At 40.1% G+C, this 27,399-nt stretch overlaps 1 protein-coding gene across 7 annotated transcripts in view; it reads left to right on the plus strand.

Moving 5' to 3' along the window:
- Positions 1 to 23,984, plus strand: part of GAB3 (GRB2 associated binding protein 3) — a 77,092-nt gene extending 53,108 nt beyond the window's left edge. For 3 of the 7 annotated variants that reach the window (XM_084790943.1, XM_084790937.1, XM_084790942.1), the window contains exons 3-11: positions 4,681 to 4,900; positions 5,375 to 5,853; positions 7,194 to 7,249; positions 8,553 to 8,760; positions 12,171 to 12,252; positions 14,006 to 14,105; positions 19,412 to 19,528; positions 19,723 to 19,835; positions 23,626 to 23,984. In XM_084790943.1, coding sequence (XP_084647069.1) covers positions 4,681 to 4,900; positions 5,375 to 5,853; positions 7,194 to 7,249; positions 8,553 to 8,760; positions 12,171 to 12,252; positions 14,006 to 14,105; positions 19,412 to 19,528; positions 19,723 to 19,835; positions 23,626 to 23,710 — 1,460 coding nt within the window. In that variant the 3' untranslated portion in view covers positions 23,711 to 23,984. Of the gene's footprint in view, positions 1 to 4,680; positions 4,901 to 5,374; positions 5,854 to 7,193; positions 7,250 to 8,552; positions 8,761 to 12,170; positions 12,253 to 14,005; positions 14,106 to 19,411; positions 19,529 to 19,722; positions 19,843 to 23,625 lie in introns of all 7 variants that reach the window. The other 4 variants (XM_084790938.1, XM_084790941.1, XM_084790940.1 and 1 more) reach the window with 4 other exon arrangements.
- The last annotated feature ends 3,415 nt before the right edge of the window (positions 23,985 to 27,399 follow it).

Consider the following 27,399-nt stretch of genomic DNA (forward strand, 5'->3'; position numbering starts at 1 on the left):
AGCCAGCAAAGCTTATTAAGTGATACTATTTAGTAACATTGCTGAGCTTTGAAAGCACTCAAATAAAAGGAAATGAGGTGACAGCAATTACTTTATCTTTGGTGCAACAGATAGAGCTTGCAGAGCTGCAGTACATCCATCATGCCTACAGCTAACCCAGTGGTCCTTGCTCCACGCTCCACCACCCTAATTCCTGCGTTCAACTAACTTTTACAAAGATCTTTTTCATGCACCCTGTTATATGTGTCCTCTTCTTTTCTCATCCAGCAGTTGGCCCAAAATGTATCTATGTAGTATATTTCCCAGTGACTCAAAAGGAGCAGGAGTAAAGCACCAGGAAGAAACTAGAAAAGCCTGCCCTGTTGTGAAGTTGGAAGAAACCAAGAAACTTCTGAACAACTTCTTTTATTCCCTCAGTTTTTAGGAGAATGTAAAGGCCAAGTCTTTTTCATCTGAAATCCATGTTTTAAGGCTTTCTTGCAGTTTTCCACATGCAGCAGCCCCCTTTGCTTATAGGTAATAAGCTTTTCATCGGCTTTTTATGATCTGGAGTTCGCATTAGTTCTTAGTCCTGATTCATTTTGAACCCTGTTCTCCGGTTTTGGTGATAATATTAGTGTTCTTGAGAAACATGGGTTACCCAGCTATTACAACACACTATTCCTTTCTTTCTTCTTTTTTTTTTGCAACAGAAATACAATTTTATTTTTTTTACTAAATACAAAGAAGCCATCAATGACAATAGTATTCAAACTTCAAAACATTTTATATGAAATGTCAATAAAATGTCTCCTATTTCTTACTTTATTTTTTCTTTTTCTTTTGGTTTTTTCGAGACAGGGTTTCTCTGTGTAGCCTTGGCTGTCCTGGACTCACTCTGTAGACCAGGCTGGCCTCAAACTTACAGTGATCTGCCTGCCTCAGCCTCCCGAGTCCTGGGATTACAGGTATGTGCTACCACCGCCCGGCTTCCTGTATCCTTTTTTATGAAACATTTTTTATTTTTTACATATACATTTATATTACTACACAAATATGCAACAAACTACCTACAGCAAGAAGGACCATGACACAACCAGGAATTATATAAATGTTACATCCCTAGTGTTTTAGCTATTTGTATTTGGCAGCCTTGAAGAAAACATCTTTCCTATCTTGGTGTGTCTAAAATTGCTTACTGTGTCTTGGCTGTTGACTCTGCCTACATCCAGGTTTGCCCATTTCAGGCAGAATTCTGTCAGTGGCAGAAACGAGGACATTTTGCCCAGTGGCTGATTTGCCACATTTAAAGCCATCTCCATAAGGAGGTTCTTTGATGCTCATCATCCTCTTTGAGGGAGGCTGGGTGTTGCCAGGAGCTAACTTGTCTCATTGTCAGTGAATCTTTAAAATAAAAACATCTTTCTTCTTATATATAACAATTATTAACACTACTGTACTTATGTATTGCTTATGTGACTCTTCTTGTGTAGCGTAAGTTTAAGTAAAGGCTGGATCTTTGTTTCAGCTACATCATCAGAGTGAGAAAGGTTCCAATCACATATGTAGATGCACTACAGGATATTCTATATAAGTATGAATATACACACATTGCATAAGCAATATGTTAGGCTTTTGATATGGTGACAAAAAACAAGGAGGGACAGATTTATTTTGGCTGATGGTTTCAGTGCAGCATATGCACAGTCTACACTATCTTCCCATTAGGCATTTAACAGCCCTCTTTGTTATCAATTTAGTTGACACTGCAGTGATCAGGTTTGTTTGTTGGTTTTTTTTTTTTGTTTTGTTTTGTCTGCCCTTCAGCAACAGTGCATTTCGGCTGTCCTTCTTCAGCTGGTTTGTTGAGCTGTCCCCATGCAGGGGATCTGCTTTCTGCATCATCTGCATTGCTGTCTTTCTGTGTGTCTTCCTTAAGTCGTGCCTTTCATTTGGATATCTCCCCCCCACCCCCCTCTCTCTCTTGGATGGTGGTAGTGAAAACCTGTTTGCTCAGAGAGGCAGAGAAAGCACCCAGCTGACCTTCCCACTCAGCTCATGTCCCAGAGGAAAACCCAAAAAGCCCAAAGTCAGAAGCTTGCTAGTTCAGTGACAGCCCAGGAGGAAAAGCCAAAATACTAAAGGCTTATTAAGTAGTAAATCTCAGAGGCTGAAAACATTCTAGGCATAGGTTAGATTATATAGAGGCTAGAAGCTTCTAGGTCTACTCCTAGGTAAGCAGAAGGAGGCAGTAAGCTTCCAAAATGACAATTACATCAAGCAAATAAAAGTTACTTTTATAAGCCTAATCCACATAGTGAATTCCAGGACAGCCAAGGCTACACAAGGAAACCCTGTCTTGAAAAAAACCAACTGCCGTCCCCATGTTCCTGACATTTCTAGCTTCTTGGATTCTCCCTTGTATCTTTAGTTTCATTCTCACAGCTTTCTACAGTGCCCTCTCATGACTCCTCCCAAAGAATGTGACCCTGATACATATTGTCTGGTTTCTCAGACTTTCCTTGGAAATCTAAATAAATCACCTCTAAGACCTTAAGACTCTTAGATTCAGCATCCTTGTAAAACCAGCATCTTGTAAATTATGTTAGTGCCTACCATAGTTGCTAGAACATCCAAATATCTGGGCAACTGAACTTGGGTAGACTTCTGTAAGCAAGTCTGTAAGCAAGGCATCATGTGAAATAGGGTACCATGACAGCACTCTCTTCTCAAGTGAAAGTCTGTGAAATTAGTTCACACTTTAACACTTTAGCCCTGTAATGGGTAAGGTCACACTAATTCCTGAAGTATCATCAATACATCTTTCCTATTTTCCTGGTGCAAAGTGCTTCACATTATTAATATTGTTGCTGTCATTGCTACACATTTTGAGGTTGGGCCGAGAGCCTTGGTTGTGGTAGGCTCCGTCACTGAGATACATAGTCAGCTTAACTTCTTGTTTTTGTTTTTCGGGACAGAGTTTCTCTGTGTAGCCCTGGCTGTTAAGGAACTAGCTCTGTAGACCAGGCTGGCCTCGAACTTAGAGATTCATTGCTTCTGCCTCCCAAGTGCTGGGATTAAATGCATGCACCACTGCCACCACCACCACTTGGTAATCATGACTTCTTTACTTACAATTTTATATGTGTTTTCCAGGCCCAACTGAAGCATTTTTAAAAGTCTTTGCATTTTGGGGCTGGAGAGATGGCTCAGCACTTCAGAGCACTGACTGCTATTCTAGAGAGCCCGGATTTGATTCCCAGTACCCACATAGCAGCTCATAAACACCTGTAACTCCAATTTCAGCAGGGATTTGACATCTTCTGGCCTTCTTGAATACTGCACATACATGCAGACAAAATACCTATATACTAAAATAAAATTAAAAAATCAGTCCTTGCATTTTGCTCGTCTCCCCCTCCCCTGCCCCCCCCCACCACTCGATTCTCACTGTAAACATGACTAAAATCAGATAGCAACCCTTGTAGAACAAACTGAAAGTTGTGTTGCCTTTTGTGTTCAGTCTTCCACAAAGTCTCAGGGAATGACAAAATAATAGTAAAATTCTTCTTTACTATGCAACATGAACTGCCTCTAATTCTGTCCCCAGAAGAATTTTCGTTGTCATGTGATACCTCATGAGTACAGTCTTTTCTGTCTGGAGATTCTCTGAGTTCCCACCAGACTCATCATTAAGTTCTGCTTACAAAATTCCCGATATTCTCTAGCTACGGTCTCAAAGCTTCCAAATTCTTCCCATAAACCAGTTCCAAAGGGTTCTGAACCACATATTCAGGGATGATTACAGCAACAGCCCCACCCCTGGTGCCCATTTTCTGTGTTAGCCACATTTTTGTTGTTGTGGCAAATGCATGAGAGAAACAATTTGGAAGTAGAATAGTTCATGTTTTACTTGCCATTTCAGAAGCTTCCAATCATAGTCAACTGGCTCCATTGCTTTGGGCCTGAGATAAAACAGAATATTATAGCAGTAGAAGAGTTTAGCAGAGGCTACTTACTTTGTTGTAGCCAGGAAAGAGGTGGGAGCAGGACGGAATGCAGTCCCCCAAAACATGTCTCCCTAGTGACTTCTTTCATTCAAAAAGACCCTTCCTTCAAAACTTTCCACTATCTCCAAATAATGCCACCAAATTATCAATCCCTCAGTAGATTAATCCATTCTTAAGTGAAAGTATACATGATCCAGTCACCTTTCAAGAGATTGGATTCACTAGTCAGTGTTAAAGCCTTCAATATATGAGCTCATCATATCCAAACCATAATATTTATATGCATTAATGCATATGTAAGTATATACATATAGACTTGTTATACATAAATATATATATACAGATATGTGCATATTTATTGAATAAATAAACAATGATACAAGGCTGCTGCTGAGGACTGTTAAGCTGTATAGACTATTGAACTGTAGGTTTTCAGGCCAAGAATGCTTGGGGTTTTTGTTTGTTTGTTGTTGTTGTTGTTTAACTCTTAATTGATTCAACACTTCACTCTTGGGACATTTGTCTTCTTTCCTAGACATTGTTTATAGCTTGTTTATATGGTTGCCTACACCTGTACAAACACCAGCTGTGATTCACATCTTTTATTTGGTTCTTGGATGCTGTATGAGAAACTTTTGAGTAAGTGTTATAGCCATTCTTAAAACACTAACCTGGGAAATGATTTTTCCAGCAGATTCCATGGAGAGTCTGTCTCACATGCCCTCCTCCCTTCAGCCATCCCCTGCCAGTTCACTTCATACTGCCCATGTTGCCAACCCTACCTTGGCAAGAGATGACCCAAAGAGTAACACTGTAGCCACTGAGGAAACCAGAAGTGAGTCTGAGTTTCTCTTCCTTCCTGATTATCTGATCCTGTCCAACTGTGAGACTGGAAGACTGCACCATGCCAGGTATGCTTACTTTTTGGACTCAGTTGGACCTTCTCTCTGTTCACAAAACTCACATTGCCTTTTGCAGAGTCTATGAGATGTGCTTAAAGCCAAATAAGTCTGTTTAGCAAGAATGTTTTCAAGTAGGTGGATCTACTCTCCTCTCTTTCTTACTAATGCTAAGAGGAAGGACAGATGATTATCAATATCACTATTAAAGATGAAATAGTATACTAAATAAAATGAGTCATGAGTTTCAGCATTGTGGCTTTTATTTCTAACATTGCATTTCCATACTCATTTGATGCTATATAGGATGAAAAAACCAGCAGACTTTTCTGCACTAAGAAGTTGGTATAACTGTGGGTTGTAGAAAGAATAAATTTCTACAAATAGAACAAAAGGTGGTATATGGAAACTTAGAATCAGGCACATATGGATTTCATGTGTGGATGTCTACATATCAATCAAGTTTGTATGTTTTTTCCCCTTTAGTCTTCCTACCAGATGTGATAGCTGGTCAAATTCAGACCGCTCACTGGAACAGACTTCATTTGATGATGTTTTTCTTGATGGGCTGCAGCCATTTACCTCTAATAATTTGGTCCACCCTTTGCACCATGGGAATGGATCTCAGGATATGCCTTCCACAAGACCCCAGGCTGCTCTAATCTGGAATAGAGAAGTCAGTGGCCCATCCAGGAACCATGTGTCTTCTTCATCATTGCTGGAATCTTCCTTAAACCCCACAATTCATGTAGAAAAAAAGCAAGGTTCCTTACCCAGTGGGGCAAAAGAACTAAACATTATGTCCAACACTCCGCCTCCTCGTCCGCCTAAGCCAAGTTATCTCTCTGAACGGCGCCAAGATCAGCTTCTGTTGACTGGGCATAGCAGTAACAAGAAGCCAGAGTACACAATGGTGCCAAGAAGAATCTCTCTGTCTGGTTTAGACCATGTGGGATCCTGTAAAGGTAAGTGTTGGGTGATAATATTTAGGTACATAATTATGGGCAAAGACTATCCTTCATAATTCCTTATTGTTGGCGCTTGTTTATTAAACTCTTATTTTAATTTGGAGTATTGAAGCCTCTACCTCCCTTCCACCACCAATCCCTTAACCGTGGGTATGAGAAAGAATGTTAGTGGGGAGACAGGACACAGACCCCTTTACTTCTCCTGGCTCTTTAGGGTCATTGGGTTCTTTTGGAGACAATACTAATGTCCTTCAGCAGCAAACACAGCAAGCAGTCTCCTCCAAGCCGCTACATCGAAACATGCCCTTAACCACTCAACCATCTCTACACCCACATCCTTAAGTCATGAAATGGGAATTGAATTTTGTCAAATGCTTTTTTTGCATCTGTGAATATGATCATGTAATTTTGCTAGCTTTTTTCTTTGAGTATCACAAAAAGTTTATTTAGCAAAAAAAATCATATTAAGATGCACACAACCCAATTTCATAAAGAGATCAAAGCCCCACAGTATTCCTAGGATTTAATGTGCAATATGGTAATTGACTTTCAAATGTTGCATAACTATTATAAATCTTACTTGGTCATTATATAATTCATTTTAAGCATCATCAAATCAAATTTATTAATATTTTTTACAATGTTTGCATTTACATTCATGAAATATCTTGATCTATAGTTTCCTTGGAATACCTTTCTAGCATTATTGAATATGTTACATATTCAATATGCCTATGGACATTTCTTCTTTCAGTTTGACAATTATTCTAAATTTTGTCTCATTTTCATGTCCATATAACAAATTCCTGATTCTAGACTAGTTCAAATACTCTGCTTTCTCATGCCTCTACTTGAGTCTGATTATTGTAGTATAAAGATCACAGTCAGTGACTCATGGGAGCAGAACTCAACTGGGCCTTCAATGCTGCCCACAATGCTTGTTTTCTTACTTGCTACAATGAATATTTCAAACATTTTCTCCTGAGACCAACAAAGCTATCTCCACTGTCTCTAAGATCAGAAGATTTTAAAAAATACATTCAACAAATGCTTGTTAATTACTTTCTGTATCTCCTTCTGATTTATGAAGGAAGAGAACAAAAAATATCAGACAACATAACGTGTTTTAGAATCTGAGCTGATTTTTCCATTTCTTAGGATGTGAGTTCTGACTTCCAGCTACATTTAATAGCAAATCTTTTGTATGGAAATTATGTATTATCCTTCCCTGCCTCCCTAGAGCTATAGGGACAGGCCCTGGGGAGTATAGAGACTTGGACTTTAGTTTCAATGGATATTGTCCTGCAGCCCTCACCACTCCAGCCTCTGTCTTTCAGGTGATGTACAAAGCCACTCCTTAAGACACCGAGAGAAGCGGCTCAGTTTAAATCTGGTATGTTTTGGCCCTTGCATTCCTTTAAATTTCAATTTGACCAGAAATAACCTGACCTGTATGTGATATTTCCTTTAAATCTTCTGAGATTCAGTACTCTGAATTTCTGAGAACTTGTGGAGTAAACCTCTAGATTTGAACTGATTTGGGAACTATTGGATTTAATATTTCATAAGGACCCTTCAGAGCCAATGAATTAGACTTTTACTTACTTGGGGTAGCTTTTAAAGCACTGTATTGTTACTTTCTCATCGCTATGACAAAATATCTCACTGTTGATGCTCTTTTTAAAACTCTATTTCATCTGAGGTATTGACGCCTCTGCCTCCCTTCCACCAGCCCCTTAACCCTGGGTATGAGAGAGAATGTTAGTGGGGAGATGGGATGCAGACCCCTTTACTTCTCCCGGCTGTTTAGGGTCAAATGGGTTCTTTGGGGACAATACCAATGTCCGTCAACAGCAAAGGCAGCAAGCAGTCTCCTCCAAGCCGCTGCACTGAAACATTTCTCTTCGCCTGCCACACTGGTCTCTGGTCTCTCCAAACTGCTACAGGCCTCACGCCACCACTGCACACCACACCTTGCCTCTCCATGCTCTCCTAGTTATCTTCCTCAGGGTCCTAGACCACGCCCCTCTCTGTGCAGGCAGGCTGTTACCAGCTGGGAAAGACCACGCCCAGCATGCGGCAATTATCAGCTGTGGACAAACTAGAGCCCAAACTAAAATCCCACACTTGGGATTAAAACAAAAGCATGTTTACATAACATAACTGAGTTTACAAAGAAACTAAAACTTCCATTGCATCTGACAGAAGCCACATAAGGGTTTATTTTGCCTAATGCTTTAAAAGGGAAGACATAGCAGAGTTCATGATAATGAGGGCTTGCAGCTGGTACTCACCTGGATTTCTTCTATTCTCCTTTTTATTCAGTTCAGGATTCCAGCCAGGAGGTTGGTACCACTTACACTCAGAGTGGGACTTTCTTTCTCGGTTAAGCCTCTCTAGAAATGCCCTCAAAGATGTGTCTCCAGGGGATCCCAAGTCCAGCCAGGTTAACTATCACAGAGCGAATTATTAATTTAAGACCTTTAATGTTCTGGCATTAGATCTTGGGGAGTTATCACCAATTCCCATGTGAGTTCGGAGGCAAACTTTAACTGAGGCTTGTCCAGTTTTCCTGAGGAAATTCCGAGTTCCTTTGGGTTTTCTTTGAACTGAACTGTGTTGCAGCTGTAGTACCTACTATAACAGTTTGCATTTATGGTCTATAATTCCCAACCTATACCTGTTCTGTCTTGCAGCCATGTAAGTTTTCACCGGTGTATCCCACAGCTTCACCCAGTGCTGAAGACAGCTATGTGCCCATGAGCCCCAAAGGCACTGCTTCTGGTCTTCTACCCCACTACAGCCAGGATGACTACATCCCAATGAACTCAAGCTTGCTGCCTGAGTTACCTGCAGACTTGGAGCCACCCCCAGTGAACAGAGATCTCAAGCCCCAGAGAAAATGTAAGGCATTTGACTAGGATTGCTGTATTGGATGGGAGGGCAAGCTCCTTCCTTATAATTATTCGAAAGAAATAGATGGGGAAGAATTAGGAGGTTGGGTGTTGGGGTACATTGTGTGAAGGCGTGTCTCTATATATTCAATTGTTTAATCCTAAACCAGCAGAGAGCTAAGTACTAGCAGGGTCTTGGTGTTGTTATTTCTATGGCTCACCACTGGTCTTATATTTTGTAATATTTGTACTTCCTCACTTGTCTATTGGTTGTAATAAGGAGTTGACAGCCAATAGCTGGGCAGGAAGTGGGGGGGGGTGGAAGGAGGGAGAAAGAGAGACTGGGAGAAGAGACACAAGAGCTACACCAGCAGACACAAGGTGACCGAAAGGACTTGAGTGGGGCAGAGAGGTGGAGCGCCACGTGGCGGGACTTGGCACCAGGGTTAGTTGGCTGCGAGACTGCCCTAGCTAAAAGGCATAAACTTTAAAATAACAAAAAGCCTCTGTGTCATTTTTATATTGCTTGTGGGCCCAAAAGTCCTGCTATAGTTGGGGGTACCTTGCATTCCAAGATTGTTATGATAAAAAGAGTCAGAGGACCTAAGGGTACTGTGGCTCTGCAAATGCATCCTACAAAGCCAAGTTCATTCCACAGGGCTCATTTTTGCCTATTTCCATAATGAGGTCCCAGAAGTAAGAATGTCTGATGGTATTTTGCTTGCATTTATGTCTGTGTACCACATGCATTCAGTGTTCATACAGCCCAGAAGAGGGCATCAAATCCCCTGCAACTGGAATTACAGATGATTGTGAGCGTCCATGTAGGTGCTGGGAACAGAACTAGATCCTCTGAAAGAACAGCAAGGGTTCTTAACCGTTGTGCCATCTCTCCCTGAAAGTGAATTCTTAACTTCATTCTTACTTACCGTCCCCGGCCAAGTAGGCTATGTGATTACAAGGAAACACTTGGTGCAGTGGCTATGATCCCTGGCACAGGATATGGTCTGCTTCTGTCTCTCATTGGTCTTTGGAAAAAACTACCCCTTCTGGTGGCCATGCCCAAAGCTGCTGAGGCTTTACTCAGGCTTAGTCCATTCCAGCTACACCTTTTTGGTTTTAATACAGCCACACGTGTAGACTGTTAGCCATGCCATGCATGCAGTGTGGTGTGTTAGTCACTGGAGAGTATGCAGGGATGAAAATTGAAGAGGATCTTTGGTTTAAGGAGGAGGATCATATACTAAAGCCACCTGGAAGAAACAAGAAGCATTACAAAGTCAGTACTAAATATTACAGACTCTATCTTGTGGAATACAGAGGAAATAACTAGTCATTTTAGTTAGGACCATCAGACCATTTTAAACAAAGAGAAGCTATTTGATGGACTTAGGGGTAAAGACTTGGTAGGTAGGTGAAAGGGTGGCAAGCCAAAAGGAAACCCTGCCAACTGGGGTCAAGGTCTAGACTATGGTCAAATAATCACAGATATTCTTTTATCATAAACTGTGGGAGGAGTGCGTGGATGCTGCAAACAAAAGCATGAAGCTGTGATGAGGGCTCTGACACCATCTGGAGGCCAGAGGACAGTGAACTGAGAGGTGAAGATGAGTAACTGGGTAGCAGCATGAGGAAGGATATTCTAGGTGGAAGGACCATTTGGTGGAGACATAGAAACTAGAGTCTGTTGATGAGCTCTGCCTCTCAGACATGTAGACTGTCTGATGGTATACATTAGTCTTCCTGAAGCTATAGATTTCTGTATATTTGGTTAATATTGTATTTCTTTTTTCAATTTTTTTATTATGTTTCTTTTTAACATATACATTTATACTATCACACACAAGTAAAATAAACTACATACAACAGGAAGAACCACGAGACAATCAGGAATTATATAAATGTTACATTCATAGTGATTTGGCCATTTGTATTTGGCAAACTTGAAGTAAACATCTTTCCTATCTTGTTGGATCTAAATTTCTTAATGGAGATTAATATCTATCATATCTCATCTCTATTAACTTAAAACATCTATCTGGATCTAAAAACATCTTAACTAAAAACATCCTACTAAGCTTAATTGAAAGACTAAACTATATTGTCTTCAAACCCATCAGAGACTTGAGAAGGGAATAAAACTTAAATACCTTAAATACACATTTGATGGCCAAACAGCCGCCAAGATCCTGGGTGCGCGCACAAACCATGGGCTGGCAGACAGTATCTGATTTCCCAGGGCACAAAAACAGTATTTCTTTTCTGTTCATTTTTTTTTTGGCAGAAAATTATCAAATGTAATTACTCGTTAACTCAAAGGAAAGGTTGACAATACCTGGATAATTACCCATCTTACTTGAACAGCAAAGTTGCTAATTGTCCCATGTTATTATTGCACATGATGTATTTTAACTAAAATTGTACTGTAAGGTTAATTTAAACATTAAAAAAAAAACCTGGAAGATTTCCAGTGTGGTAAACTGGGTTTAAGATACTATGGAACAGAATTTGCTTTAAATACTTCTAGGGTTGTATACAGTAATATAGGCTCAAAGACATATTGGCTAACACAACAGATACTAAGTTCAACAGAGAAGTGGATATGGGTCTGGAGATCGGGAGAGAAGCCCATGGAAGAGATACTGATTTACAACATTAACTATGTTGAGATTTATTGATATAAGTAATATTATCCACTTTGGAAGATATATTGATAAATTGTAAGGTCAACATTTCTGTCACTAAGTGACCATTTGAAACTACTAATTATCCAAACCTTGTACTTTCATATCTTTTATGAAAATTCTCTACACCAATACCCTGGTTTCCTCTCTGTCTGGCTTTTTCTGATGTTTCTACCATTATACTCTGTGGATAAAATTACTTATATCAATAAATCCTTTTTTAAAAGGATTTATTTATTATTATGAATACAGTACTCTGTCTGCACGTACATCTGCAGGCCAGAAGAGGGCATCAGATCTCATTATGGATGGTTTTGAGCCTCCATGTGGTTGCTGGGAATCGAATTCAGGATCTTTGGAAGAGCAGCCAGTTCTCTTAACCTCTGAGCCATCCATCTCTCCAGCCCCCTAATATTGTATTCCTAATACTTGATTCATGACTGATAGACTGCATCTTGACTAAATGTATGGTCTCATTTTGTTACCTCTAGCATGCCATAAGGCCATTTGTTCAATAGTTGGCCTTATCTCCAGGGAAACAGGCAAGAATTGGATGTTGAAATTCTCATTCATCACCAGTAATTCATTCCCATTAGTACATTTGTATTTGGCATGTAAAGAAAATGGATAATAATGATTTTTATAATTTTTTATTCCCTTTTTAAAGCTCCTGAGTACTAATCATACTGAATACTGTGCATTGGTTTTATTTGTTTGTTTGTTTGTTTGTTTTTAGCACGGCCACCTCCCTTGGACCTGAGAAACCTTTCTACCATCCGAGAACACACATCTCTAACCAGGACTCACACTGTGCCTTGGTAAGCCTCAGACCTTAGATCTCTTGCGGTTGGAGCTCATTTCATCTTGCTTAAAGGAACCAAAGGCAGAGTTGGTCTTGTTACCAAGAGCCACAAGTGGTTCTTATACCACAAAGGAAAGTGTGTGACTGGGTTTCTCTGGATTCTGAAGCCCGGAAATAGAGCAGTGTTGGAAACTTTTTTTTCTTCTTGCTGCACCTGTTCTCTACAGAACTCTTTTCTTCATTGCATGATCATGCTCTGTTTCACTCAGGGTTTTCTAAAGAAACAGAACTGACAGAATTAATAGTACATATTAAAGGGGGATTTGTTAAAATGGGCTTGATGGCTGGGATCTGAGTAGTCTTACTGTCTCTCAATGGGAAGGACAGGAATGCAATAGTTATTCAATCTGTGATATTGGATGTTTCAACAGCTCCATTCTGGTACTGGTGTCTCAGGGAATTCCCAGAGCGATGCTGATTTTTAGTCTACATTGGAATCCCAAGGAAATAGGTACTAACACCAGTGAAGGAATACCTCATGAGTAAGATAGATGAATTTGCCAATGAGCGTGAAGACAAGCAGGCAAAAAGCAAAGTGTTCTTCTATATCTTTTTATGTGAGCTGCTGTCAGAAGGTGTGATCCAGATTGAGGGTGGGTATTCCCACCTCAAATAATCTAATAAAGAAAATCCCTCAAAGCTGTGCCCAGATGCTTGGGCTTTAGTTGATTCCAGATGTGGTCAAGTTGGCAACCAAGATTATCCATCACATAATTCCAGCACCAACAAAGACAGATTTTTTCAATCCCAATGCAGATATCCAAGGGAGATGAAATTTTGGGATTCTGTCAAATTGGAATCAACTATGGTACAGATTGCAAAGACAGCTCTACTAACGAGGCTTCCAGAATCTCTGAGCTGAAAAAAGAGCTCTCAGAGAAAGTGGGATAGTTTATAGGCTGGATGTACAAACCTCAGCATATCTGTGGCTGCTCTTCTTACCTTCTGAAAGCCTCATCCCAGATCCTGAGGCTGGCCTATGAATTTCCTGGCACATGATAAATGCCACAAGACATGGTCTTTTTGGAGACAGTGTCTATGTAGACCTGGTTGGCCTAGGGCTCACTATGTAACCAGGAAAGCCTTGAACTCACAGAAATCCACCTGTCCCTTTGTCCAAAATTATGGGATTAAAGGTAAAGGCATGTACCACTATACTGATGTGGACATGCTAACTTTGTAAAACAGAGTTATGCAGAGAGCTTTATTTCCCAGCCAAACTGCAGAGACACTGTTCTTCCATGTTAGGAGGGCGATGGAAATTAACACACTGTCTCTTCTTGTCCTGTCAGATGAATGACACTTTCTTAAGTCTCCTGTCTATGTTGGAAGCAAAAACACCTCAAATAAGCGGGGAGGGTTCTTGTTGTGTGGTTGGTTGATGAGAATTTGCTTTAGAGTAATTTTTTTTTATTCTATCAGCCAGCTTCATTACTTTGGGGATTTTTTGTTAATTTGTTGTTGTTTGCTAAATACAATTCATTTGTCCGTGTTACATGGAAGGTTTAGGAAAAAGCAATTGGGAAGCATTTGCTACAAAGTGGGACAGGACTGCTGGGAAGTGTCTTCTTCAAAAATTGCTTAGTCCAAAAGGAAGCTATGTCTGGAAGGGGAGGGCTCAAACCCCACAGGACTGTGTCTGTTCTTGGCTATGTTTCAGGGCAGCTGTAAGACATTGCATTGACCTCATCTGTATTTTTTCGTCCTAGCAATCGAACCAGCTTTCTCTCTCCACAAAGAAATGGTATTAATTCTGCAAGATTTTTTGCCACTCCTTCTTCCAAAGAAGAAGAAAACTACATCCAAATGGTAATCTTGGGTTTTGTGTTCTCTTGCTTCTTCAAATCTGTAATCTTGAGAGTTCATTATGATGAAAGCATATCCCTTAAACGTCTCCGTGCAATCATAAAGCATGCTTGATTATAAAACCAGGTCCCCATTTTATTTAGATTGGGAGAAAATCAATTTGAAGCCAACTTCCTTTTTTGTTTTTTTAATTTATATTATAACTGCATGCATGTGTGTGTAGTATAAGTATGTATATGTGCATATTGGTGTATGTGCACATGTGTGTGAGGGCCAAGGGTTGACATCAGGAGTCTTCCACTATCTCTCTTCACCTTATTTTTTTTTCCTTTAAGTTAATTTTAGGGTTAGCTAGGCTGCCTGGAGAGAGAATTTCAGGTATTCATCTATATTCTCCTCCCCAGAAAGTACCTAAATTACAGATGTATGTAAGCATGCCTAGCTTTTATGTGGGCTCTGGAGATCTGAATTCAGATCCCAGCATTGGAGGACAAAGCACTTTAGCTCCTGACTGCTCCTTAGCAACCCTGAGCTTGCTTGCTCGCCTCAGGACTCAGCTCCTTACACCAGGTGAGAGCTACAGTATTCCAGGAGAGCCCAGGACTAAAGCCATATGATGGAAGACAGAAATGGTAGCCAATTCTTTTTTCAGAAACTGATGTTCTGTCTGATTCTGTGTGTTTGTAATTCTCTAAATGTCCAAAATTCAGACTGTGAAAATACATTTATTGGAAAGCTTTATTTATTTTTTTATTTTTTAATAACACATTTTTATTGAAAAATAAAATAATTCATATTACATCTCATTTTCTATCCCATCCCATGCATCCTCCCATTCCTCCTTCCCTCCCACTTTCACCCCAATCCCCCTTTCCTATGACTATGGCTGTGGGGGACCTCCTCCCCCTGGAAAGCTTTATTTTTTAAGAACACTTGCCTTTGAACTTTCTAACATTCATGTTTTAGGGTTTTTCTATAGAGTGGGTAGAGATGTGACACCTTTGTCCTTTGATTAGCCATTCATGAGTTATGAAAATGCTTTTAGCATCTCTAGCAATTAGGGAGCCCTTTAGACTAAACTATGTCTACTCACAATGCAGACACAGAGAGATCCAGAGAGAACTTCAGTATGAACATTAGATTTTAAAAATGTCTTAGCAGGATGATGTTCAAAGCACTGACAATATGCTCTTGAGAAGATACTCTTATTCTCCTATACACGAGGCAATTAAATATAAGGAAATTAAAACACATTGTGTGCATTATGGAAATTTCAAAGAATATATTAAAATATTATATAAAAATAAAAGTCTAAAATGAATTACTACTAGGAAAGCAACAGCTGAATGTTTCATTTGTCTTATTTTGATAAAAGTTGTGCTGAAATGCTCTTAACTGTATGCAGGTGGGAAGTGACTCATCTATAAATCTGCTGTGTTCTTCCCAATATTTCTTACACTTAGTAATGGCCCTTGGGAAACCTCTAGGAGAAAACATTCCTATAAAGGATTCTGAACAGCTGTGCTCTGTCTCTGGAGAGCAGAAAAAGGAAGTAAACCTAAAACATTATGGAAGCAAGTGCAAAGTTATTCCAGACACCAACAGTTTGCTTCTAATATTTCAGACAGTAAGACAACACAGTTAAATATTGATTGCTTGCCTAAGTGTGTATAGCTGGTCAATGAATGTGTATTACTGAACAACATGACACAGCCGCTGAACAGCAGCCAACACTGTTTGATGGTGAAGCAGTATGTGAAAAAGATAAGGGCCGCCTTACAGCTGGGTTTAACTGTAGTTAACAATATACTCTGAAATAACTTTTTATATTCTTTACTTTGTGCCACACAATGGCCAAATATGATAGTCAGAACTAACATGATTTTTATTGATTTTTAAGAATAATCACATGTGGGTTTTTTCACTCAAGAAAAGTTCTGATCTTATTATTAAAAATGAGAGCAGGTTAGCAGTTAAGATCACTGAACAGGCTTGATTTCCATCACATGGTGGCTCAGGCCCTCTTTTGGCTTCTGCTGGTATCAGACACAGAAGTGATGCCCAGACACTTATGGAAACAACATTTCATATACATAAACAAAATTAATTTTTTAAAAAGTGAGGCCAGGAATTGAAATACAGGTTTTGTCTTATTGCTATGCAAATGTTTTTATATATCCTTCAAATACTTGTGAAATGAAAGTTGAGAAGAGTAAACAGAATTTTAATGCTATTTCTACATATCACTTTTTTTTGATTTTATGAGACAGGGTCTCTCTGTGTAATTCTGGATGTCCTGGACTCACTTTGTAGACCAGGCTGGCCTCGAACTCACAGCAATCCACCTGCCTCTGCCTCCTGAGTGCTGGGATTAAAGGCGTGTGCCACCATGCCCAGCTTACATATCAATTTTCAAACCTTATAATATAAACAATTCATTTTAATTGTATGTATTTATGTGTGCAGGTATGCACATGCATTTGTGTGCACATGCGACAGTGCACATGTAGAAATCAGAGGACAACTTGTGGGAATGGAATACTATAGTATTAAAATTCACAGTAATAATTTTCATTATTGTATTATAATACTCTTTTTGGAAAGAGTCTCCTGTAACTCATGCTGGCCTTAACTCAGTATGTAGCCAAGTTGACCCTGAACTTCGAATCGTTTTGGCCCCACCTCTCAAGTGCTGGGATTACATACATGTGCCACTATGCCAGGTGTATTTGGTGCTGGAGAATTGAGCTCAGAGTTTCCTGAGTGCCAGGCAAGCACTGTACCAACTGAACTATTACTAATCCCCGCGTCATGCAATACTTTCTACATGTGTATGTGTGTATAGGTGTACATGCATATGAAAGTGTCATTCTTCAAAGGCTATCCACATTGCTTTTTGAAATAGGATCTCTGACTGGAATAGAGCTCACCAAGTAGGCTAAGCTGGCTGGGAAGTATGCCCCAGGCTTTTACCTGTCTCTATGTCCCCAGTACTGGGCTTATAAATTTATATCACTATGCCTGGCTTTTATTTATATGGATCCTGGGGATTAAACTTAGGTCTTCATGCTTGAAAGGCAAGCAGTTGCTGAGATATCTTCCTGTCCCATACTTTCTTTTTCTAGTTTGAAGAAAGTCTTTATTCTTTTTTATTAGTTTAGGTTGTTTTATCCTGGAATATATTTTTATCATTATTTTCTTCTCCAGCTCCTTCCAGATCCTCTCCACTTCTCTACCTACCCAAATTTATGTTCTCTCTCCCTCTCTTAAAAAACATAGACAAACCAGGCGGTGGTGGTGCACGCCTTTAATCCCAGCACTCAGGAGGCAGAGGCAGATGGATCTCTGTAAGTTCGAGGCCAGCCTGGTCTACAAAGTGAGTCCAGGACATCCAGAATTACACAGAGATACCCTGTCTTGAAAAAACCAAACCAAACAAACAAAACCCCACTCCTACCTGCCCCCAGAAAAACAAAGACACAAAAAACAGAAGGAAAAAAAAAGAAAGAAAAAAACCCCAGTAAGACAAAAAATGCCAAAACAAAACAAAAGGCACACGTGTATAAACCATGGGATTCATGTTGTGCTGGCTAATGATTCCTGGGCATAGGGATGGCCTTGATGTCGACTTCCTGCTAGACCTATGCAGATCTTGTTTCTAGACCTGGGATCTGAGGATCTGAAAGCGCGGGGCAGACTATAGTCTGATGCTGTAGACACTCTTCCTTTACTTTCATTTTACTTTTATACACAAATGTAACAAAGAAAGCAATGATCCAAGGAAAATTGTTCTAGGTCAAAAAAACATGATCAGAAAAACATGTAAATAAACATCAGTAAGCACATATTAATTATTAACAGAGTAGCCCTTTCCCAGAACTGTGTCAGGACAGACTAATTTAAACACAGTTGTCTGGCACATACTATAGATTATATCTGGGAGAACACAAAAGCAAGGCAGAAGGCCATATCCAGACTCAGGGTACACTGACCAGGCTGGGTTTTATAAGCTATGTTCTGACATCCAACAAGATATATATTGAATGTAAATGCTTGTCACAGGAGGCACAGAATCACATCTAAGAACAATCCGGAAAACAAAATGCACCTGAGGTAAAAGTTCCTCTGCCCTTTTTCTGGAGCCTCTCACAGTTCCCCAAGGCATTGTTCCCCATGGGTCATTCTTTTGACCATGAACTGACACCCTGGAATGTGTTTGATACACCCATTGACACTCCATTGGAGAAGACTGATTTTCCCTTTGCCAGCAAATAACAATTGCAAATAACTTCTTGCTTATGTGTAGGACCCCGTGTTCGCTTCCCTTTGTCAGTGCCGGGGCTCCATCTGCACAGGGCTGTATGTATTGCACTGAGTGCTGCTCCATGAGTTTATAATGTCCACCAGCCCCTTGTGTCTGGAAGATACTATTTCCTTGGAGCCACCCGTTATTTCTGGTTCTTAGAATTTTTTCACCTTCTCTTCTGCATAGATCCCTGAGACCTGAGGGGATGGACTTGATGACGACATTCCATTTAGGGTCGAGTGCTCTAATGGCTATTCACTCGCTGAACATTGTCCAGTTGGGGAGCTCTCTGCTAATTACCATCTACTACAAGAAGTTTCTGTGATTTCGTTTGACATCTTGAGTTTTTTCATTTCCAGTTTTATTTCAATTTGGGTTTTCTTTAGTGATTCTATTTTTTTATTCAATTTCACTTTCATGTCTTGAATTCTTTTCATTGTTTTATTCAGCTGTTTGTATGTTCATGGTCTTAAGTAAGGCATTTACTCATATCCTGTTTAAGGTCCTTGAACATATTCACAATTTTTATTTTGAAGTTCTGGTTTAGTGCTTCAGCTAAATGGCTTTTCTTAGGGCCCGTTGCAATAGAGTTGCTGGCTTCTGGAGGAGGTGTATTGTTTTGTTTGTTGTTTGTGTTTTTGTACTGGGGTCTAAGCATCTGGATTCATGATTTTTTTGTTTGTTTTTTGAGACAGGGTTTCTCTGTGTAGCCTTGGCTGTCCTGGAACTCGCTCTGTAGACCAGGCCTCCTGCCTCTGCCTCCCTGGTGCTAGGATTACGGGCGTGCGCCACCACCGCCCAGCTGATTAATGATGTTTTGCTGGGTGGGTGTTCCATTCGGTTGCTGTTACCCACTCTGGAGCCTAGCCAAATATGGTTGTTGTGTTTGAAATGTCAACTGTTACTCAAATGTGCAGGCCCCAGATCACCCAAACTAGCCTTTACCCGCCAAATGCAGCCTAGCTATTTGTTATTTATCTCAGTCTGTGATGTTGGTTCCCAGGAGGAGTATAGAGCAGTCAGTTCCCTGAGCAGTAGTGCTCTTACTTGGACAAAGAAATTCAGCCTGGATTATTTAGCCCTGGACTTCAATTCAGCATCACCAGCTCCTGTGCAGCAGGTAAGAACAATTCCCAGGTGATTCTACTTAGATTTTTTTCAATGATCAAACCATATATATAATTAAAATGCTAAAATTAGCCTTAACCTTGCAACCCAGAAAGAAGTCTATAGGGAGAAAAGGAAGCAAATGTTACTTGCCAACGAATGTTTAAATTAAGAAAAAATTAAAACGATCTTGCTCTCCCCCTTCAGAAACTTCTCCTTTCAGAAGAACAGAGAGTAGACTATGTCCAAGTGGATGAGCAGAAGACACAAGCTCTCCAGAGCACCAAGCAGGAGTGGACCGATGAGAGACAATCCAAAGTGTGAGAGGTGTGGGCTTGGGCAAAGTATGCAACAAGGAAGCTTGGGAATATGTTTGTAGTTGTTTCACTAAAAATACACCAGTGGTTAGTATAGGGCAAAACCAAGAGTAAATGTGGTTTGGGGAGTCTTGGAAAAACCTTTATACACTGAGTTCAGGGAGTCTCCAGTGCCAAGAGGCCTAGGGAGGGGTTCGTTTCTCCAGGGTCAGAGATGCTTGCCGTTAATTCCACAGTCAGAGTGAAAGAGAAAGAATGCTATTCACAGATGGAAATGTTTTTTAAAAATGTCATTTATTCAGGCAGAGTAGGAACAACAAAGGATTACAAAGGTATTTTTCCAAATACTCTATTAAAGTTTTGTCAAATGAAGTATTTGGAGCAAAATTTGGGACTAGTATTGATATGAACAGGAAAAGGTAATTTGCTTTTAGTATCTGCAATTCTGTCCATTCCCCTACACTTTGATCATCATAATAAGTTATCCTAGCAAGGCGGACTTAGTTATGGTCTTGCCACAACCCCTGAAGACATAGCTGAGGAGGTCAAGCCTAGCAGTGGTGGCAGGTGCTTCTAAATCTTTACAGCAAAGATTTCATTTGGCCCATCATTTCTGTTCCACGGCAGTACAATTCTAGTGACGGGTAGTGGATCTGTCTAGACATTGGAGAATGGCCAGAGCTAAAGGCTCCATGATGAGCCTATCAGATGGCACCAGTAGCACTGAAAACATGGCTTCGGCTTGCTATTCTGTTGTTGTTGCCCTTTGCCTAGCATGCTTTTGCATGTATCATCTCATATCTTTGAAAAGACTTCAGAAACAAGGCATGAACAGATGGCTGCTCTCACTTTGAAGAAAAGAAAACTGAGAAGCAGAAGAGTAAACATATTGCCCAAGATCACTCACAGAATTGAGGCACAGTGTCAGGCTTAGAGTTGTCCAGACTATCAGCTGCAGCCTTATTCTTTTGCTTTTAGTACCTTGAGCAGTCAGATGAGATCCAACAATGGAGTTAGTCATGGTGACCCGTAGGAAATACCTTCAGACATAAGATTAGTCATCATCTCACCTTTTCAGGGTGATTTGCACAGATGCTTTGATATTTAAAAGGGAAATATTTCCAGTGAGGGTCTCTGTATAATGTTACAGTACCTCCTGGTGGCCAGTCTGGAATCCATTCTTAGCCATATAAACACATATGCAATCAGCATTTTTCTTTGCTTTGTGAGCTGATTGTTGCTGGCACCTCAGGGTTGTCAATGGTTTCCCTGTGAGTGACTCAAGCTTTTAAGTGTAGAAATGACCTGAAAAAAAATCTAATGAAGATGTCTGCTCTCAGGTTTCCTGACCATGTTTCTCTCACACGTGAGAAATTGCTAACTCCTAAGACTGAAAATTTGTCTGGTTCCTTTATGATTCTGGAGGCTAAGGAACCCAAAACAAAGGCCTTAGTAGGGAATGTAGTGTTCTTTACCTTCCTTCCGATCTTTTAAAGCAGATCTTTCAGATCAGCTAGAAGATAGAACTGAACTAGGAAATTAATAGCTCAGCTCCACCACTTCAACATGGCTGTTGTGTCTTACATATGAGGACGGATCAAATAGGCCCCCAGCTCTACGTAGCCAAGCTTTGTCATAGGGTGTTTTGAAAATCAAAGTGATTTCTTATATGGCATCAAAAAAAAGATTTTGCCATTTATTTTCAAAACAGTAGGTTCTGGTTACATCATTTCTTTTTTCATGTGGAAAATGGAGAAATTGACAAGTTTTTTTTTAAATATATTTTATTTTATTTTTTTAATTAATTTATTCATATTACATCTCAGTTGTTAGCCCATCCCACATATCTTCCCATTCTTCCCTTCCTCCCACTTCCCCCCTACTCCCCTCCCCTCCCCTATGTCTGTGTCTGAGGGGGACCTCCTCCCCCCCTGTATATGCTCATAGGGTATCAAGTCTCTCCTTGGTGACCTATTATCCTTCCTCTGAGTGCCACCAGGCATCTCCGTCCAAGGGACATGTTCAAATATGGGGCACCAGAGTTTGTGTGAAAGTTAGATCTCCTTCTCCACTCAACAGTGGAGAATGTCCATCGGCTAGTCTGGGTAGGGGTTCGAGGTTTACTGCCTATTTTTTCCTTGGCTGTTGCCATAGTTTGCGGAGGACCCCAGGGCCCAGACTCGCCTGTAGTTTTCCAGGACCCGCTGGATCCTTCTGTTTCCTCTTTCTCCCAGGCTTCTCACAGGTGCTGGTGTAACTGGATGTCTACATGTAGAAAAATGCAATTAGACCCCTATTTGTCACCATGCACAAAACTCAAGTCCAAGTGGATTAAAGACCTCAACCTAAAACCACAGACATTATCCCAGTTAGAGGAAAAAGTGGGGAAGAGTCTGGAACTCATAGGCACAGGAGACAACTTCCTGAACAGAACACCAACAGCCCAGGCCTTAACATCAACAATTAATAAATGGGACCTCATGAGGCTGAGAAGCTTCTGTAAGGCAGGTGACACTGTCAAGAGAACAAAGCGACAGCCTACAGACTGGGAAAAGATCTTCACCAACTCTTCATCTGACAAAGGTCTAATATCCAAAATATATAAAGAACTCAAGAAATTAAACACCACCAAGTGTTTTAAACAAGTTCAAGGACCTTAATACACTTGGGCCTCATATCCACCCCATGCCACAACACATAGGCCAGAGCCCGTGAGAAGTTTACTTCTACCTGTAACTGAGAAACAATCACAGGACTCTAAGGCTACAGACTATCAATGCTTAGAGACAGCAGCCAAGCCTCCCCAGATATAAGATACTTGTGTTTGGATCCTTGCTTCCCTGGAATAAGCTAATGCAGAAGATTATAACCCCAAGGGTCAGGAACTATACAAGGATGAAGATAGAAATTATAGCTCTGGTTGCCAGCAGGGAATGTCAACTCAATATACAAATTTACTTTACCTACAAAACATTTCTAAGAATGTGTTTTCAGAATTAGTACATAAATAATACAACCCTTTCAGATATATTAAAAACAAGAATATCCTAAAGTAAACACTCTTTTGTGAGGTAAAAGATGATGTCATTTCTAGCATATATACAGTTTTTCCCTGATTGGATAAAATTGCTAAAGGGTAGCTGCATAAGAGCACAGTGAAACAAAGGACAAGGAATTTGTTTGTTGTTTGTTTTCTCTGCGTTCTATCCTTTCTTTCATCACTTTTTAAAATTAATTTATTCGTGTTACATTTCAATGGTTATCCCCTCCCTTGTATCCTCCCATTCCTCCCTCCCTCCCATTTCCCCCTTACTCCCCTCCCCTATGACTGTGACTGAGGGGGACCTCCTCCCCCTGTATATGCTCATAGGGTACCAAGTCTCTTCTTGGTAGCCTGCTATCCTTCCTCTGAGTGCCACCAGGCCTCCCCATCCAGGGGACATGGTCAAATATGGGGCACGAGAGTTTGTGTGAAAGTCAGTCCCCACTCTCCACTCAACTGTGGAGAATGTCCAGGACAAGGAATTTGTAAGCTGGAAGTAGCAAATGCTCCTGGAAATGTGACCACTGAGTCAAAGTACTACTATCAAAATCTCGTTTTCTAGCAGAAGCAGCGTCTAATTAAGAGGTCTGTGTTTGCTATAGGAATGGTAGCAGAGGATGTTTGAGTCACATGCACATGGCTTAGCTCTACACTGTTCAATAGATACCTTTCTGTGAAAACTATTTGACAGGATAGCGCTGTTACTAATTTCACTCTGTTTTCTGTAGCTCCTTTCTATTTTATTCTCAGTGCAGGATGGGGAACAGGAGACCTTCAGCCTGCAAGGTGGGAAAGCCGCAAATCCAGGACCTGTGAGGAGTTAAGCTTTTCTTAGGGAAAACCGATGCCTGAGGCACACCCAGCCTGCCTATAAAGGCATGAAACCACCTAGTTGTAGTTGCTTAACTATAGAGCTGGAGTCACCTGAACCATCGTGACCTATAGTTCAGTGTCCAAACTGAAGAAGCCCCACAAACATTCCTCTTCTTAATGATCCCTTAGTCCCCTCAATCATATCGTTTCTGTACCTACAATGACACTGAGTTTTCAATTTTATTTCCTTTTTACTATTTCATTTCTGGCATTAATAAAAATTTTACACGGAGGAATTGTGACTGAATTTCTCTCATTAATGTGAAGTGCTGGTAATAGATGTAAATAAGCAACATGTTTGGAAAGCTGAGTATTTGAAATAAGGTTTCATTATAGTTTTCAAGTATGACAGACAATCATTACTCAGGTATAATGGCATACCTGTGTCATCTGAGTGCAAATAGTTGAGTAGATGGCCGTCACAAACAATGCTTCTATTCAGGCAAATCTTGGTGACTTTTTTTTCTATCAAAAACTAGATTCATGCCTGTGGAGAAGGCAATCGATAAAATACTTGTTTTGTACATGTGAAGACCTGAGTGAAGACACTTTACATATGTGAGGTTGGGCACAGGTACTCATATCCATAATCCCAGGAAGGGGAGATGGGAGGTAGAGGCAGAATTCCCAGAAGCTCACAAGCCAGCTAATACACAATGGTGAACAACAAAAAAGAGAGACCTTCTTTCAACAAGCTGGAAGACAAAGACTGACATCCAAGGTTGTCCTTTGACCTCTTTATGGACATCATGACATACAGGTACGTGAATACGCATACATACTCATACATATACCTCATCCACATTTGCATAGAGAACAAAGAAAAAGTTTTTAATGTTTTGAATAACACCCTAGATTCATTTATGAGATGGGGGAGGAGGTTGCTGGAGAACCACTGGAATAGGATGGTTTTCCCAATACAAGGAGCCCCATCATGGGATGGACATCCAGATAGACAAAATGGGCCTTTCCTAGTGCTACCTCCACACACAAACCTCACATCCAGGTGAATGGCAATGGGAAAGGAGTGATCAGCTTCACACATGCCAACCCAGTTTGCTTCTACTCCCCACTGTTTGTATTTTCATCATTTTAAAAGGTAATATATATATTTAATTTGATTACACAGAAGTAAATAGAAGGGTTTGATAGGGTTTTAAAATGTTTTTTGTTTTGTTTTTCTTGGTCTTTTTTTTTTTTTTTTTTTGAGACAGGGTTTCTCTGTGTAGCCCTGGCTGTCCTGGACTCACATTGTAGACCAGGCTGGCCTCAAACTCACAGCAATCCACCTGCCTCTGCCTCCCAAGTGCTGGGATTAAAGGTATGCGTCATGCCGGCCCCCCCCCCCAATTTTTTTCGAGACAAGGTTTCTCTGTGTAGCCCTGGCTGTCTTGGACTCACTTTTGTAAACCAGGCTGGCCTCAAACTCACAGCGATCCACCTGCTTCTGCCTCCCTAGTGTTGGGGTTACAGGCGTGTGCCACCGTGGCCTGCTTAAAATGTTTTTTTTTTTAATTTACTTTGCAGCCCCTTCCCTATTCAATTTCTCATCCCCTTATCCTCAGAAAAGGAGAGCCCCCTCCCTACCCATGGGTACCAACCCACCTTGGAGTTTTAGGCAGTTGTGAGCAACATAATATGTGTTCTAGGAACTGAACTCAAGTTTCCTAGGAGAGCACTAAAAGCTCAAACTACTGAACCATTTTTCTAGTTCCTAGGGAACTATTATTGGTTGAAAGGGGAATAAAGAACTTTCTGGAACGGAGGAAATGTTCTGACTCTCAGTATGGGTGGTGGTTACATAGACATATATACACACAAAAAATGGCCAGTCTATAAATTTGTTATTTGTACTTTTTTTTCTAAAGATCATTTATTTGTCATATATACACAGTGTTTTGCCTGCATGTATACCAGAAGAGGGCAGCAGATCACATTATAGATGGTTGTGTGCCGCCATGTGGTTGTTGGGAGTTGAACTCAGGACCTCTGGAAGAGCAGCCAGTGCTCTTAACCTCTGAGCCATCTCTCCAGCCCTATTTGTACATATTTTATATGTAAAGTATACCATGACAAAACAGTTACCATGGAAGAGGGAAGAATAAGACTCCTGGGACATTAGCAAGTTCCTGTAAGATATACACTATAAAACAGCTCAGTGATACAGGAAACATTTACTCTCTTGGATATAGAAGACATTAAGCAGCAAGGCATTAAGATATTATCATTTTTATTGGCAGTCCCACTCAATTCAACAAGTTTTAGTGACTACCTGTTATGCAACAGGCACTCTTTATTTTTAATTTTTACATATACATTTATATTATTACATGCATATATATAAACTACACACAGCAAGAAGGACCATGAAACAATTAGGAATTATATAAATGTAACATTCATAGTGTTTTGCCTATTTGCATTTGGCAACTTTGAAGAAACATCTTTTTACAATTCTGAAGGTAAGTCAATATCTCATATCTCATCTCTATCAACTCAAAACATCTATCTAGACCTAAATACATCTTGCCCCCTAAACAACTAAGCTCAATTGTAAGACTAAGCTATCTGGTCTTCAACCCCATCAGAGACGTGAGAAGGGATAGAATTTAATTACCTGAGTAAACCGGAAATGCAGGTTAGCAGCTTCCCAAATGAGAAGATGACAGAGACAGTTTTCTACCTGAATAGTCACCCAAAACTCTATAATGGTGAAGCATCATCTTCAGCCTTCTGGCCCAATATATCTGGCAGACATGTTTGTGAGGCAGGAGCTATTGAGGACATGCTTACCCTGTCTTGGCAGAGTTTGGCTGTCAACTCTGCCTGCATCCAGGCTTGCCCTTTTTTAGGCAGAATTCTGTCTGTGGAAGAAACGAGGTTTTGCCCAGTGGCTGGTTTGCCATATTTGAAGCCATCTCCATAAGGAGGATCTTTGATGCTCATCATCCTCTTTGAGGTCAGCTGGGTGTTGTCAGGGGTTAACTTGTCTTGTTGTTGAAGAAATTTAGGATTGTGAGAACAACTTTAAATGCCATATTTGTAGATCTCTGAGGCTTTTGAAGACATTATCTTACTATTTTACCTTATATTTCTATAGAATCATATCTATCTGTTACACCTAGGATGATATTCTCATGCTGAAAATAAACTAGTAATTGATATCAGCATGATTTGATCAACTAACAGTTAGCTTGTATTACTTAATTATCCTAAACAGCGTGCAGTACCACTTTCGAGGTATTGGAAGTAAACCTTGTGTTCTACTTGAGTTGTATGGGTATACTACCTCATATTAGAGTAGAAATACACATAATGTGTGAAGAACAATCTTAAATTTGAATTCTTAAACTTATTTTGCATCAATATACAAATTTCTATACCAATGATTTAAAGATAACCTTGTGAGCAACATTTAAGGCCTTACGTTGAGGAGTAGATTCAATAATCTACTTTTTGTCTTATCATCCTTATATATTTCTATATTCCCCCTTCTTTCTTTTCAACCTCTATCTCCAAACCTAAGAATGAAAGATAAAGGAAAAGAGAGACATCCCTGAGTCCAACCTTGTTTTTTTTTTTCTAAATAAGACCAATAATAACTTATAACCAACTCCCAATGAAAATAAACATCTGTTGTCCAAGAAAGCA

Source organism: Acomys minous, assembly GCF_964271855.1.
Source record: "Acomys minous genome assembly, chromosome: 7".
Lineage (NCBI taxonomy): Eukaryota > Metazoa > Chordata > Mammalia > Rodentia > Muridae > Acomys > Acomys minous.